Source organism: Paramisgurnus dabryanus, chromosome 10, assembly GCF_030506205.2.
Source record: "Paramisgurnus dabryanus chromosome 10, PD_genome_1.1, whole genome shotgun sequence".
NCBI classification, from domain to species: domain Eukaryota; kingdom Metazoa; phylum Chordata; class Actinopteri; order Cypriniformes; family Cobitidae; genus Paramisgurnus; species Paramisgurnus dabryanus.
In genome coordinates, this window is record NC_133346.1 from 4,945,258 (window position 1) to 4,961,285 (window position 16,028).

The window sequence follows — 16,028 nt, forward strand, 5'->3', positions numbered from 1 at the left end:
ATGCTGCCATTTAGAGATAAAGTTAGAAGTGACCAAACACATCAACGTTTTTCCTATTTAAGACGAGTAGTTATACGAGCAAGTTTGGTGGTACAAAATAAAACATAGCGCTTTTCTAAGCGGATTTAAAAGAGTAACTATATTTTATGGCGTAATAGCACTTTTGGGAGTACTTCGACTCGGCACAGTAACACCCTCCCTCTCCCATTATGAGAGTAAGAAGGGGAGCGGACTTTTCAGGCGAGTCGAAGTACTCCCAAAAGTGCTATTACGCCATACAATATAGTTCCTCTTTTAAATCCGCTTAGAAAAGCGCTACGTTTTATTTTGTACCACCAAACTTCCTCGTATAACTACTCGTCTTAAATAGGAAAAACGTTGATGTGTTTGGTCACTTCTAACTTTATCTCTGAGTAAGGAAAGTAACTGTTCTTGACCTTTTTGAAGTAATATGACCTTAGCAGATATACCACCAGAAGTGAATCAGGAAGACATTATAGAAAATATCGGACAGCATTTCTAAAACATCAGTCCAAAAAGGGGTTAACTTAGGACCAAGAATATAACTATGTAGGGGGGTGGCTACGTCAGTCTGGCATTTATCACAAAGTGCGGAAACATCTGGAAAAATTCTTTATAACTTTGTTTTTGTATAAAGGAGTCGACGGATAATCTTAAATTGAACAGGGCCAAGTCTGGAGTTGACAGAGCATGTATTGATGTTCTTGGAAGAATTTTTGAGGAATGTTTGTACCCAAACCGATCATGAGCTCCATTCACTTCCATAGTATTCTTTTTTCCTACTATGGAAGTCAATGGGGCATCTGAGCGGTTTGGTTACAAACATCCCTCAAAATATCTTCCTTTGTGTTCATCAGAACAAAGAAATGTTTACAGGTTTCTAACAACATGAAAGAAATTAAACAATGACAGAATTTAAATTTTTGGGTGAACTGTCCCTTTAAAACTACTTACACACTTTAGCAGTGCAAAATTAGCCAAACACTTTCTGACTATTACACCATCTCTCATTTTCTTCCCAATGCAGAGAAAAATACAGAAAGCTGGCCTGTTTTGTACTGCGTTTATAGAGAGTGCAAAAGTGTTTCTGTGCAGTATGAGCACGACGCCACTTAGTGGTTTAAGTGCAGCATAACTCGGTTCTGTATATGGCAGTTTTTCCATCATTTTCATAAAGGACAAGTTTCTAATAGTGTGCTACTTTATATTTAGACAACTAGCTTTTGAAACCAGAGACTACTCTGCTCACAGCCATAAGCAATTACTATAATCAAACCTCAAAAAACATATTGTACATTCAACAAATTCTATTGTGAGTAATCAAACAAATGGACCTCAATCAGCTTAGAGATTTTCAATGAGACACTAAAACGTCAATAGACTCAACATGGGCCTTTTTATTATTATAAACTTCAACATGCCAATTTATAAATGACTCATACATTTAAAAGGCAATAAACAAACAGAACATTACTATTAGGTTTTAATTGTCGTTTATAACAGGGAATGTGTTTGAAATGCTGTTGGCCTTCAGTAAGCGCTTCGCAGCTCCCTACTTTTCCCCACCGCACAGCTCCAACAGGATCTTACGGTAATCGCCCGATGTGTCCCCCTACAAATCAAACCAAAAACATATAAACATTAGTACTGATCACAGTACTTTTTCAACTTTAAAGGGGCCATGGCATGAAAATGTTAGCATTGCCACTTTGTAGGTGTGAGCAAAAATAGGTCCTTGAAATTTGGATTTCATTATGATGTCATAAGGATATCTTATTAGAATAATACCGCCCCCTTAATCTGCACTATCCAACCACTGCACTGCTATTTAGTGCAGAGAGAAAGAGAGAGAAAAGAAGGACTTGACAGCACAATTGAGTTTGAATTACAACAAACCACCATCATTGTGATCAGTGTTTGCACTTCATCCGCTCATTTGCATTTTAAAAAACACACCCAAAACGACACATTTTTGCTCAAACCTACAAAGTGGCAATGCTAACATTTTTATGTTATGACCCCTTTAATTGACAGACAATATACAGTAGCGAAGGAAAGTGCAGGTGGAACGGACCGAACTTGGGTCGCCGAAAGCACGTCTGTTTGGGGCACTGCTCACTACACCAGGAGCTTCGATAATAATTTTATTTTTAATAAAATCTTCAGACATTATGTCGGAGCCGATGGTGTAGTGGGCAGCGCTCCGACATGTGATGTTTTTGCACTTTCGGCGACCCAAGTTCGATTCCCGGCACGTGGTCATTTGCCGATCCCATACCCTTCTCTCCTCCCTGTACTTTCCTGTCCTCTCTAGAACTCAGTGTTAAATAAAGGCAAAAACTGGCAAAAAAAAAAAATATATATATATATATATATATATATATATATATATATATATATATATATATATATAAAATTAAAAATTGCTTCCATTCAGTTATATTGGAAGGATTTTTTATATATAACCGTATTAACAATCATACAAACGAAACCTAGATGAAGTACTGTAGATATTTACAAATAAAAATTGGTCATGGATTAAAGAATTAAAAATATTTAGGGATAGGGATGCATAACGATTAAAATAGGGATGCATAACGATTAATCGCGATTAATTTATAGCAGAATAAAAGTTTTTGTTTAGATCATATATTTGTGTGAACTGCACACACATGCACATATATTTAAGAAATGTTTACATGTGTATATACATTTGTATATTTATGTATAATTTATATTATATATAAATACTTAATATATAAATATAATTATTTTTCTTAAAAGTATACATGCATGTGTGCATATTTATATATACATAATTATTATACACAGTTCACACTTTTATTCTGCTATAGATTAATCGCGATTAATCGTTATGCATTCCTATTTCAAAGTATTTGTAAAATATGTTGCTAAAAGCTTTTAACTAGGGCCGTGAATTTAACCCGTTAATTAAGATTAATTAATTACACAAAAAATAACGCGTTATACATTTTTAACGCATTTTAATCACACTTATTTTTCACGCGTAACATTTTTCATTGGATGAGTTTCGGCGGACCGATTATACTGGAGCACCAACTAGCGTTCATGACTTCATACATGCATGTGTGCATATTTATATATACATAATTATTATACACAGTTCACACTTTTATTCTGCTATAGATTAATCGCGATTAATCGTTATGCATTCCTATTTCAAAGTATTTGTAAAATATGTTGCTAAAAGCTTTTAACTAGGGCCGTGAATTTAACGCGTTAATTAAGATTAATTAATTACACAAAAAATAACGCGTTATACATTTATAACGCATTTTAATCACACTTATTTTTCACGCGTAACATTTTTCATTGGATGAGTTTCGGCGGACCGATTATACTGGAGCACCAACTAGCGTTCATGACTTCAGACAACAACAATCCACAGTGAACATGAACGAAGAAGCTGATGAGATCGCTTTGGTTGGCCCCGTGGATGGTAATTTTTTTAATAAAAACGAACGGATGGAAGCGTCGATAAGAGCATGGTTGTGTGTAAGCTATGCAACAAGGAATTTACATATCACCGCAGCACATCGAGCCTCAAGTATCATCTCAATGCAAAACATATAGCAGCTAGCGTGGACGTTAGCCCGACTCAGAGTACAACGACTTGGTTGAACAAAAATAAACAATATTTTGTTGCTTAAGCTTATGCATTCAGTCATTATTCATGGTATACTAAAAATCCATGTGAAAAAAAACTTCTCAATGTTCTCAGGTCAAATTTTTATATGTGATTAAAATGTGATTAATTTCGATTAATTCATTACAAAGCCTCTAATTAATTAGATTAATTTTTTAAATCTAATTTTAACATTTAGTTCAATGTCCTCTGTCAAATGAAAGTTTGCAAGCGCTGTTGCCTCACAGCAAGAAGGTCTCCGGTTCGAGCCTTCGCAGGGTCAAGAAGTCTTTCTGTGTGAAGTTTGCATGTTATCCATTTACTCTGGTATCTAGATTAACTTGTGCATCGATTAACTAGTTTATAGATTAACCAGTTCACACCACAAATATAACCATGGATGCTGCAAGCGTTAAGAAATTAATACAATTATGATGTCACCTTTATAAAGGACTGCAGGGTTTTTCCATACATCCTAAGAAACTCGGCCTTAATGTCCAGCATGTCAATCTCTGCGCGAGACACCATGATCCTGATCAACACGCTGTCTGTGGTACCTAAACCCTGCGGGAAGCCAAAATACAAATTAAATGAGTTCAAGTGCTTATTTATTTTATTCAAAGTGCATTTAGTGCATTTATTTTAATACTTTTTTTATTTTGATATGCATGTTCCTGGGGATCAAACATTATTTTCAAGAAAAAAAGTATCCTAGTATTTTTGTCTTGTTTTCAGTAAAAATATCTAAACATTCTTAAATTAAGATGCTTTTTCTTGATAAAGCAAAACGACCAAAGAAAATAAGTTTAGTTTTTAGACCAAAAATATCAAATTTAAGTGATTTTGAGTATAAAACAAGCAAAAAAAGTTCTTAAACACTAAATTCAAGAAAAATTCAAGAAATATTTGCTTACCCATTAGCAGATTTTTATGCACAACATCACTTAAATTTATTATTTTTGTTCTAAAAACTAGACTTATTTTCTTGGGTTGTTTTGCTCATCAAGAAAAAACATCTTATTTTAAGAATTTTTTTAGATATTTTTACTGAAAACAAGACAAAAAATACTAAGATACTTTTTTCTTGAAAAAATTATTTGCAGTGTGATCTTTGTGCTGTTTGCAAAATGCTATACCATCTACGCTACAGGAACACCGTTTTACCTTCATTGACTTGTAGAGTCTTTCAGCAAAAAATGCAGGCTTGTTTTTCAGGCATTTCACTGTAAAGCACACAACCAAGTGTTATATGTGATTAGGCTAATGCACACTTAATGAAGGGTAGAGCATTTAAATAACCTGGATTAAAAAGCATATATGCTTACCTATTGCCAAAAAGACATCCTCCAGGGACCCAGACATCTCTCGCTTTATGCTGTCTTCAATGTCCCGTCCTGAAATCTTCTGATAATCTTTAAACACTAAAAACAGAGTAAGTGTACATTTAGAAATGCTTGTGTACTATAAATTTGTAAAAAAAAGTGTGTGAGAAAAATTTGCAACATATTCAAACAGCAGTATGCTACAAATGTTTGACCTAACCGCATTGCATGCCGGAAATTAAAACTTATTTTGCATTTTATATCCACTAATAACCTACTTTAACTATTCGTAGTATGCCCTAGTTAAAACATTTACATTCAGTCACCACCACAAGAAGGAAATAAGAACTGTACTGTATTGTTTCGGATCATTTTGTTAGCGAGTTGTTTTCTTCTGCTAGTTATCAGATGTTATAATATATCGGAATGCTTGCATGTATTTACAAAATAAAACTTTATGGTGTGGTCTCTCAGACAGGGCGTATCCTAGCCCCAGACTAAAATGCATGTTTGAGCTTTTAAACAAAAAATAATAATTTACATCCAGTCACCACAAGGTGGAGATATTGAGTCTATAATACATTGTTCAAGTCATTTTTCACCCTAAGCTGTTTTTTCCTAATGTAATGTGCTGATACAGTAACACATGACTGGGATAAAGGGGCTTTGTTTTAACATCGCAAATGGGTCACAGATACCTTGAATGAGATGATTTCTGCTCCTCACGCAAAGCACAGTGAGAAACTTGACTTCATCTGTTCCCCAGCGTGCCTCGCCTGCCTCAAAGATGTCCTGTTGGTTAATGAATAATAAAATAAACAAATATCTTTCTATATACTGTTAATAATTCATAAACAGCTGAGACCACATTCATAATTTCTTCATTTAAATCTGGAGAAAATTAAAAAGTTTCGAGATTTTAGTGAAAATGTAAAAAAACAAAACAGATAATATTCAAATTATTATAGGAATATTTACTGTATATTTATAAATAATATCTCAATCAAATGTAAGCAAATTACTTTCATTAACCATGTTATTTCCTTTGTATAAGCACACATTTTGAAATCACATTGGAATAACATGGATCGTTGTGTATTATCTACAAAAATCTGTCTATGCAAGCTAAAGTACATACTGTCTTTAAAGGGAAAGTTTACCCAAAAATGAAAATTATGTCATCATTTACTCAATCTCATGTTGTTACAAACCTGTATTCATTTCTGTGTTCTCATGAACACTCGGGAAGATATTTTGAATAATGTTACTAAACTGATCAGAGGCCCCATTGACCTCCATAGTAGGAAAAAAGTACTATAGTGGTCAATGGAGCCTTTGATCAGTTTGGTAACATTCCTCATAATTTCTTTCTAAATGATGACAGAATTTTCATTTTTGGGTAAACTATCTCTTAAAAAACAAAAAAGGGGATAAAGACGGTGTTAATATATTTTGGGATTTGAATACAACTTATTACTTTTCTCCATAAACGTTATGTTAATGATATAATTGGAATTATTTGTAATAGAAATATTTTCACTTATAGTCTCAGACTTTTGGACCCAACTGTATACAAAATATCAACTGAAAATATAAAAATAAACAAAAAGTTACATTAATGATAAACTAATCATATTAAGTTACATTCATGATAAGCAGTAAAAATAAATGCTTTATAAAAGGCATATACTTAAAACACTTTTTTTGTGTTAAAATGCTGAAATAATAAATAATAACATTCAAAATCACACTAAAACTATTTGGACGCTTTCTGCCTGTCAAAACTAGTTAGAACAAGTTGCTAAACTGCACGTAGGATCGACTACTGTACATACATCCACCAAAATCATCTCAAAATTAAAACCACGCCCATGACAGAAATCCTCACCTTTGCATCCTGGGCAACCAGGGCATCATCCACCTTTAAGCTTTCGTCACGGCCAGCCTATAAACAAAGCAGATAAAAAACAGATCAAATCTCAGAGGCTCAACTATGGGGAGGGAAACACCTGCAGAGGCCGGATGGTGCGGGTGGCAAAGGTTTGCATAGCAAACATTAGCAGCAAGAAACACATCTTTACATTTGTGAACCTGTCTTGTAAAAAAAAAACAGCTAAAGTAATTTCTTGTAATTTACTGTTTTGTACATTAAATCACCCTACATAGAGAGCATACTGTGAAAGTATATAACCTTAATATCTTTAATATTGACGGAGTAAGATCATGTCAAAGACTGAAATGCTCGTAACCTCATTATTAGACTTTGTGATTTTAACCTGGATTTCAAAGACAGGGCCGCAAATAATAGGAGAGAGGAAATAGGTTAAACTAAAGAGACATTTTTTGTTTATTTACCGAAAGTAATGAGACCAAGACCCTCTGGAACATTCCAGAAGTGTCTCCGCAGACGTCGTCCTCAAGACTTTTGTCATAATCTGTAATGATGTTATCAGCAAATATGAGGGAAAAAATAAGAAGTGTATATTTAGACAATGTTTAACTATGCACAAGTGCTGTTCCTTCAAAAAATCAGCTTATACTGTATTGCACTTCTTTATTACACTTGTTATGCCCTTTAACACATCAAAACATGTCTCTGATAAGTATTTTTAGCATATTTAATGCATATCTAAATGCCATTAACAAATATACTACAGTAGCAAAGTTGTGTAATAATAAAAAGAATAATAACAATAATTCAGAATTATATCCCAAATTAAGTATTGCATGATTTTTTCTTACCCTAATGGCAAACCTAAGGGGTTATTGTTATGTTTTTGAACAAAAAAAAAAAATTTAAATTTCCAGATTTATACTCGCAATATATATAAAAAATATGTAAAAGACCAGCTCCAAAGACAATACATTAAATAATTTTTCTTCCAAAGTAAATGGTGTTTTTTTATATGTTGATATTTATAATGGAAAACAAGAAGAATCCCAGGCCCGTTTTCATGAAAAACTTCTTAGATATGTGGCTGTTTTCCCTTAAAATGAAAGAGAAAAGTAATTCAGAAAGCATCTCTGAACCCTTAAAATTGTTTGGAGTATCGACAAGGACTTTAATGAGGCTTAAGGGTTTCTTTCCAACAGGGAAAGGTAACAAAACGCGAAAAAAGAGAGAAAAAGTATATATACCCTATACTTAAAAAAACTCTTTCCTTCTTTCTTGGACAACCAACCAATCACAGTTTGTCATAGCAACGTGGTTCAGCCTTATCTCATCACTAAAATAAAAGTGTTTGTATTTTCCCTGCTCAGAGTTGCTTTCTGATTCTAAGGACGCACTCACATTATCCAAACCAAACCAAACCAAACCAAGCCAAGCCCCAGCGCGATTGTCACCCCTCCCTACTCCCCCAGATGCACGCACTCACACTGTACTTATAATCTCTTTCTTATCGATCCGAGTCCGGGCGCGCTTTCGTCATTAAGATGCGATTGTTTTGAAAAAAGCAGGAAGTAAAGCTCTCTCTTAACACTGGAACCCACCGTAATGATAAGTCTGTGTTTTTCATTCGGAGTCGTTTAGTGCGCGATTACAGACAGCCCTCTCACATGTCATCATATTGCTTAGTTCATCTTTCACGTGCGCAGCTCAGACATTCACGTAACCCCGCTGCGCGGATCAAAAGGTTTTTACGGAGGCAGATGAAGGTGAGTGGTCGCGCAGCTGACGTCTTCACCTTTTGAATCGCGCTCAGGCGCGATTGCGCTCACACCACAGCCTTCCGCGCCTGAGCCCAAGTGAACCGCGCTCCGGCCCACCTCTGCAACCCGGCCGTGGCGCGAATAACCAATCCGCGCCCGGGCGCGGAACAGAGCGATCACACTAGTCAAACAAACCAGGCTTTGGGGGTCAAACGCGCCCGAGCGCAATTTGGTTTGGACAGTGTGAGTGCGCCCTAAGAAGCTTTAAGTATACGGGCCCTGATTTTTTGCAGCATGTACCTTTCTTGTAAGTAGCGATGATTTCTTTAATCTCAGAATTGCTTCTGGAAGCCAAGATGTCAATAAGACACGCTTCTTCTGTTCCTGCACCCTAAAGACAAAGAAGAATCACTCCAGCATAACGAAATAATGGTCCTTAGGCTAATAATACACAAAGTAAGCTTTCAGGGCATAAAAACCTAAGAGCAAACGTGTGTCAGAAACCATCTGTTTAATAACCCTAGGGCAGCAATTTTCTACAAAAACTATTATTTTAGTAATTACTGTTATTAGTGGTAAAAAAATGGGATACTTCATTTTCAATTTAATCTCTGGAAAGGTAAAAGATTGTGCTTTAACACCCCTACGTGCATAATTTATCCGAAGTCACTCATAGTGCATTCAAGGTTAGCAGTTTATCACTACACTCTTAGAATGGATGTGTTAATCCATTTAACAACCAGTGTTAGTTTAGAGCGACAAACTAAAGGCTTTGTTCCAAAATAACACATCTGTCCTAAGTGTGCATGTGTGATCTGAGGGAATCAAACCCATTTCAAGCTAAAAAGCTTGTCCTCACTAACCTTGATGGCATTTCTCAGTTCATAGGCATCGTACACTGGCGCAGGCATCATCAGACCAACCACAACCTTCTCAAAGTTTCCAGTGAGCTCTGACTTCAATTCATCGAGCAGATCCTAAAAGAAAAAACATTCATGAGGATAAGAGTTTGAGCTTTTTAAAAATTTAACTTACAGTGCTAATTTATTAGCACCCAATGTAAAGTTTGTACCACAGCTGCCCTAAACTAAAAGTATAGAAATCATCTTTTATGTTTCTGCAATGGTTAATGCATCAGTAGTATGTATAAGCTCTTTAGTCATAATAGTATTTACATGCTAAAATATATTGTTGTTATCCACAAATTTTGAATTTACAATTTTGGGGATTTCCGACTGGATTTGGCCTACCCAATTTTAAAAGCTCTCCATACCCACATGCAGAGGTGTACATACAAAAGTTTGGTCATATTTTACAGGAACCCCTTTCAAATTACATGAAACACTGTTGAAAGTGCTAAACATGGTTGCATGCGTTGTCAGTGCTCTAATAAACACAAAAAAAGGCGCTATTTGATATTTTTTTCTAAAGTATGTATTTGAAAGTGTATAACTCTGGCCCTGAGTGCTCCAGCAACCTGCAGATAGTTTACATGTCAGCTTAAATAGGGAAAATTAATTTTTTCTCTATCATAATCTGTGCAAAAGTTATTCTATTTAAACTGAAGGGAGAAATAACACCCTTTTTGTATTCAATTTTCACCTAAAAACATTTGAATTGTCCCCATAACCACATACAGTGGAATAAATGCAATATTTGTGCTATCTGAGGCAGCTCAGGCTCAAGTTTCACGTACGTTTACAAAAGACAATTTCTTACTTCATTATTCAACCTTATTCCTGAGAGTGAGAGCTTTTGATATAAGACTTGCCCATGTTTGTCATATTTGAAAACTATGAAATATATGACCTTTAAATATTAAAGGAATATTTTATATAAAGTCATAATACGTCATTTTGGACCTGGTACAGGGTCCGCAGAGTTTAAGGCAGAAAAAATAGTAAAACACTTTATTATAAAGTATATTTATTATATTGGGCATAGGGATGCTAAACAATTAATCGCGATTAATCGTTAGCAGAATAAAAGTTTTTGTTTACATCATATATGTGTGTGAACTGTGTATAATAAATTTGTATAAATAAATGTACACACATGCATGTATATGTTTTAGAAATGTTTACATGTGTATATACATTTGTATATTTATGTATAATTTATATTATATATAAATATAAATAATTAATATATACATTTTTTTTTCTTAAAATTATACATGAATGTGTTCATATTTATATATATACATATTTATTATACACAGTTTACACACATATGTGATGTAAACAAAAACTTTTATTCTGCTAACGATTAATCGCGATTAATTGTTTAGCATCCCTAATTGGGCATCTAAATTAAAATATAATAGAGAAATACGTTTTAATGGTTGAATGTTACACTCTCTTCTGAGATAGTTGCATGTGTTGCCTTAAATTTGGGTATAAAAGTCTAAATTAATTTTGACATTATTTACTCCTCTTTAATATGGCGAAACATCATGAACTTTTCGAAAAGGATAGAGTCCATATTAAAGCACTTCACAATGCTGGACGATCTTGGAGAAAAACAGACAGGTGCTCTTATAAATTTGTGAAGCACTGTACATGAAAACATTTCTCAAATACAAATTTAGAAATGAAGAATTGTCTTCCATTTTGACATCAGTGATTTGTTAAAATGCTCTAAATTCAGATATAACTGTACAGAGAGAGTTGGGTGAGGCCTGCAATTTACAGACCGTCATGTGTGCTGGCCAGACCTTGACTCTCCACAATGACTCATTTTTTCTCACACAGCATTGGAGTCGATAAACTTTCCATGCATGCAGGCAAGACCCGACCGTGACTTTTATTGGCAGTCTAGTCTCATTTACATGGCTTATGGTTACTATGTTACTGTATAAAGATGGTTTACGGATTAATAGACTGTGACCCAAAGGGAAACATAATAAAATCAATGCTGCTTGCCAGATACACAAAGCACAGCTTCCTTTAACACGTCCTAGTTTATGATAACAGTAGGGAAGTCTATGAGATAAGACCTCCAAACTATCTGTCCCTCATTGTGTGCATTTACATGACAGGTTAATGATTGGAGCTGGTCGACGGCATCTGTTATCGGTGAAACATGCTCTGCTTTGTCCATAACTGTCAATATACAGAGTTGTCAACAATGTTATCTAATCTCGTTTGTGAACCACATGTTTTAAGTACATAAACCTGATAGTTGCCAACCTTTAGAAACTTGCGCAAAGATAAGAACATACAGGCTTCCCTATTTTCCAACATGAGATTACTGAGCTGTTAATAATGAGATGTTAAATTGTATGTTACCTTTCCAATGGTACGTTTGAAAGCCTCCTTGATTTTCTGCCTTTGCGCAATAGTGCGATGAGCCACAATCTCAATGATAGTCGCCTCGTTGGTGCCTGAAAGAAATTCATTTTTTGGATAAAATAATTACTATTAGGGATGCACTGATATATAAGTGGTATTAGCAGATCAAAGCCTGTTTTCCTACTATCGGACATTGGCCGATTGTTTAAAAACAGTTGATGATAAGGGCAGATTATATCTTATCAATCAATACAGACAGAAAAATCCATTAAAACTCATGCTGTGATTATTTTGAATTGGGTGACAATGACAATTACAGTTTGTATGCTTTGCACTTTGCAAATTTCATGATATAAACATTTGGGAAAAAAAATGTAAAAAGCAGCATCTATTGGTATGGGTAATAAAATATCGGTATCGTAAAGAAATGTAGTTTCGGTGCATCCCTATTGCTAAATTGAATGCATGCAAAGTATACACTGTGAACATGCGGTCCATATGTCTTCTAAAGCCATACGACCGAAGTTCAAGTTTCTCATGCAAATGTCAAGTCAAATTTATTTATATAACGCTTTTTTACAACGTTGCATTGTTGCAGCTTTACATGAAAAAATAAGAAAGTACAGAATATGTGAAAAATTATTAAACATACAGTATATGGGGTAAAATATGATCTTATTGCAATTTTATTGTCCTCCTAAATAGATTATAATACTTTATATACTTGTATAGTATTGAATACCGATGTATTGTATGACTTAAGAATACATTACAGAATTCAGAAAAATAGCTTACAAATTATGTTTATATTTTTGCATTTTTTGTGACTCTAGTCACTGTATGATTTCACTGTATGGTAATGTGAAAACAAATTTTCCTTTAAATCTTTTAAAGGTAAATATTAGACAACATGCATTTAAAAAGATAGTTCACCCAAAAATGAAAAAATCTGTCATTATTTACTCGTTCATGTTGTTACAAACCACTATTACTTTCTTTGTTCTGCTGAACACAAAGGAAAATATTTGCAATGAAGCAGGAAACAAAAGCACCATTGATTTCCATACAAAATATCTTCCTTTGTGTTCAGCAGAACAAAGATATTAATAGAGGTTTGTAACAACGCAAGAGCAAGAAAATGATGACAGATGATTGTCATTTTTGGGTGAACTGTCCCTTTAAGAACATTTTTGGGTGAACTGTCCCTTTAAGAAGAAAATCACATGCTTGATTACACAATAGCATGCAAGTTTCATTCATTAAATGGCATGTGTACAATTACACCTAAACCAAAATCACATGGAGTTGACTCATACCACCCTTCGTGCAAGTCAGCGCTTAATAGTACCACATCTGCATTTCAGACATGTATAAGCTGAAGTTCATTACACTAGTAAAGCTGTAGCACTTATAGGCTGCTTATAGGTTTCCCTATGATGAGCAAAGACATTTTCTGATGCACCAATGTCAACCTCTAATTTGTATTGGAAAAGTCCAGCTGACTCACACATGTCAGTTAAAATGCAGATGCGATCTAGTGTGGTCTGAATGCCAAGACATTTAAATAGGAAGGGTTTAGAAGTCATTTAAATAGCACCGCACATCACTGAAGATCCCATGGTTGTCATTTATTCAAAAGGGGCAGAAATCTTATGCAAGGATGTGAGGTTTATGGGTTGGGCTGCTATTGCTATGCCATTAGGCAAACAAAAAAAATAAGCTGGGGTTTGCATCCAGATATCCGCCAATAAATATTTTTTATTTTGGTTTAAGTAGTGTTAATAATTATGTTTAATTACTCACCAGCTCCCTTCATTGAATTATAAATTTTCTGGGCATCTTCATCTGCATTGAAGCCTGATGCCTCGGTCACAGTTCCACGGTTACCCAACTACAGCAAAAAATAGATAAACAACTTTAGGAAAATGAGGAATAAACCAGCTTTACTGAAGTCAATGTAAACGGATACAATTAAATTGCCCTTGCATTTGCTAGTTGTTTGCATATTCTGTCAGTATGTTGGATGGATGATAGCTCATGAAAATTATAAGTAGTAAAATAAAGAAGTTTCTGAATTGACCACATGGGAGATATAATATCAGACATATTTTGACATTGTCTAACCAAACTCTTTCCAATGAAAATAAAGATCTTACCGCTGCCATCGTAATAAAGGATCAGGTGATGGAGAGATGTAAATGCTGAAGAAAGAAAAAAATCATATTATATGTGGCTCTCCTGCAATAACCTAGGGTCACGTTAATGGTTTCCTGTAAAAACTACAAACATTAAAAAATGTTTTTTTTTTTATATTTAGTATATAATGCAATGACATTTACACACACAAATGTTGCGGCACCACTGCAACAGAAAAGTCAACCTAAAAGGTGGTAATCAGACATGGTCCGATGTTTCCCCGTTACATTTTGTTTTAAATGAATCGATGCATTGTTTTACTGAAATACAAGTAGGACAGCGCTTGACCTAATAACAGGGCAAGACACCGTTAAATAAATAATGCCATTAGCAAAATGGTTACCATTTTACAATTGAGCTCATTTAGGAGAATGGGCTTAACTGGTAATTACAAGCCTTTTGCTTAGTGTTGCATTTCATAGTATTCTTACATTGACATGGTCCCATATGGAGGTCTTTTAATAATTTATCATTCACATACAACATATGTCCTATATTTGCCTAGTGTTTATACTATAAATGTATATATTTTACATTTTCATGTTAAAAAGATTAGGCTCTTTTTAATATTAAGCATATAATGTTTGTTCACTTCATACAGATGGAAGCTCAACTAAATGCGGGGTATTTGCAAAACAGCGCGGTCTAGTTTGTTTGCCATGCAAAACACTTTCTGGCTCATTGTGTCTTCTTTAAAACAAAAGATTATATGTCATGTTCACAAACTCATATGAGTGAGTTCTTACGTAATAACTTTGGAACCAAAATAAAAGTGAAATAAAAAATGTGTATTTGTCTACAGTACTGCGCAGATCGAACGTCTGTGACATCAAAACACCGCGAGAGCGATTCGAAGGCTAGGCTCCGAGCTAGTTCTCTCGCGGTACGTTGATGTCATACATCGACCTGTGTCCGCAGCGAAACAAAGTTGGACACTCCTTAAAACTTTCAAAGAAACTAACTGTAACCTGTTTAAACATAATACATGTTAACTTTTGCTGTGCTTTACGTCTCGTAAAGTGTAAAATCTGTTTCATTGGCAAATAAGTTGCTGCAGAGTTTCGTTACGGAAGCGCGGTTGATCAAAGCGCGAAAGATGTATAACTGTAAGTTTATTTTTCTTACCTGCTGAGTGGCTGGATTCACGAGATCAACACTCGTTCACACGATGAGTTAGTGGACGCGCAAGGTAGCCTATGTGAGACTGTCTCGGACTTTTGTTTCTGCCAGCTTCAGTGGGTGTAGTCCTGTGTGGACTGAATCGTGTTACAGTTCCTAGTTCACGACCACACCTCTTCATTATTTGCTCACTGAAATGAGATGAATGATTGAACAGTTATGACCTGCTTGCAGAACAGAAGAGAAGGGCCTACTGATGATATATTGTAATCAGAAAAGATAACATATGATTAAATATTAGTTTCCCATGGGCTTCAGGACATTAACCTGCCTGTCAATTATTTTACTTGTCAATTTCTAACTACCTACTGATGATATATTATGATCAGATATGATAACATATGATTAAATATTAGTTTCCCATGTGCTTCAAGGACATTAACCTGCCTGTCAGTTATTTTACTTATCAATTTCTAATGATCAATTTCTAAGAATCTTTTTTGTTGTAAACATAGTTCAGATGATGTTTTTGTAGTGGATAAAGGTGCTGAAATGGTTCTTTTAGAAACTGGAAGTGGAACCAAAATGATTCTTTATGGCATCGCTGTAAAAAAAGATTTTATTTGTAAGATTGTCTCCTCCTGATACCCCAGATAAAACATATCTATTTTACTTCTCCGCCAGATAATTAATGTATCAATTTTACACAACTTTTTAATGTAAAGGTGCTTAAAAGGTTCTTCACTGTGATGCCATAGA

General features: G+C 34.6%; 1 protein-coding gene across 1 annotated transcript; it reads right to left on the reverse strand.

The window, feature by feature from the left end:
• Nucleotides 1-1,398: 1,398 nt before the first annotated feature.
• anxa4 (annexin A4) lies at nt 1,399-15,431 on the reverse strand. Its single transcript, XM_065261540.1, has 13 exons — nt 15,276-15,431; nt 14,111-14,155; nt 13,758-13,845; nt 11,952-12,046; nt 9,525-9,638; nt 8,962-9,052; nt 7,366-7,445; nt 6,899-6,955; nt 5,709-5,802; nt 5,014-5,109; nt 4,853-4,911; nt 4,130-4,252; nt 1,399-1,633 (listed from the first exon to the last, which is right to left on the reverse strand). The coding sequence occupies exons 2-13, from the start codon at nt 14,117-14,119 to the stop codon at nt 1,574-1,576; spliced, it is 966 nt and encodes a 321-aa protein (XP_065117612.1). The 5' UTR covers nt 14,120-14,155; nt 15,276-15,431; the 3' UTR covers nt 1,399-1,573.
• Between the last annotated feature and the right edge of the window lie 597 nt (nt 15,432-16,028).

Coding starts and splice junctions, on each gene's coding strand:
- anxa4 (XM_065261540.1), bottom strand. Junction 7,446..8,961: donor CATCGCTACTTACAAGAAAG/GTACATGCTGCA, acceptor ACATCATTACAG/ATTATGACAAAAGTCTTGAG. Junction 5,110..5,708: donor CAGAAATCATCTCATTCAAG/GTATCTGTGACC, acceptor CTCTGTTTTTAG/TGTTTAAAGATTATCAGAAG.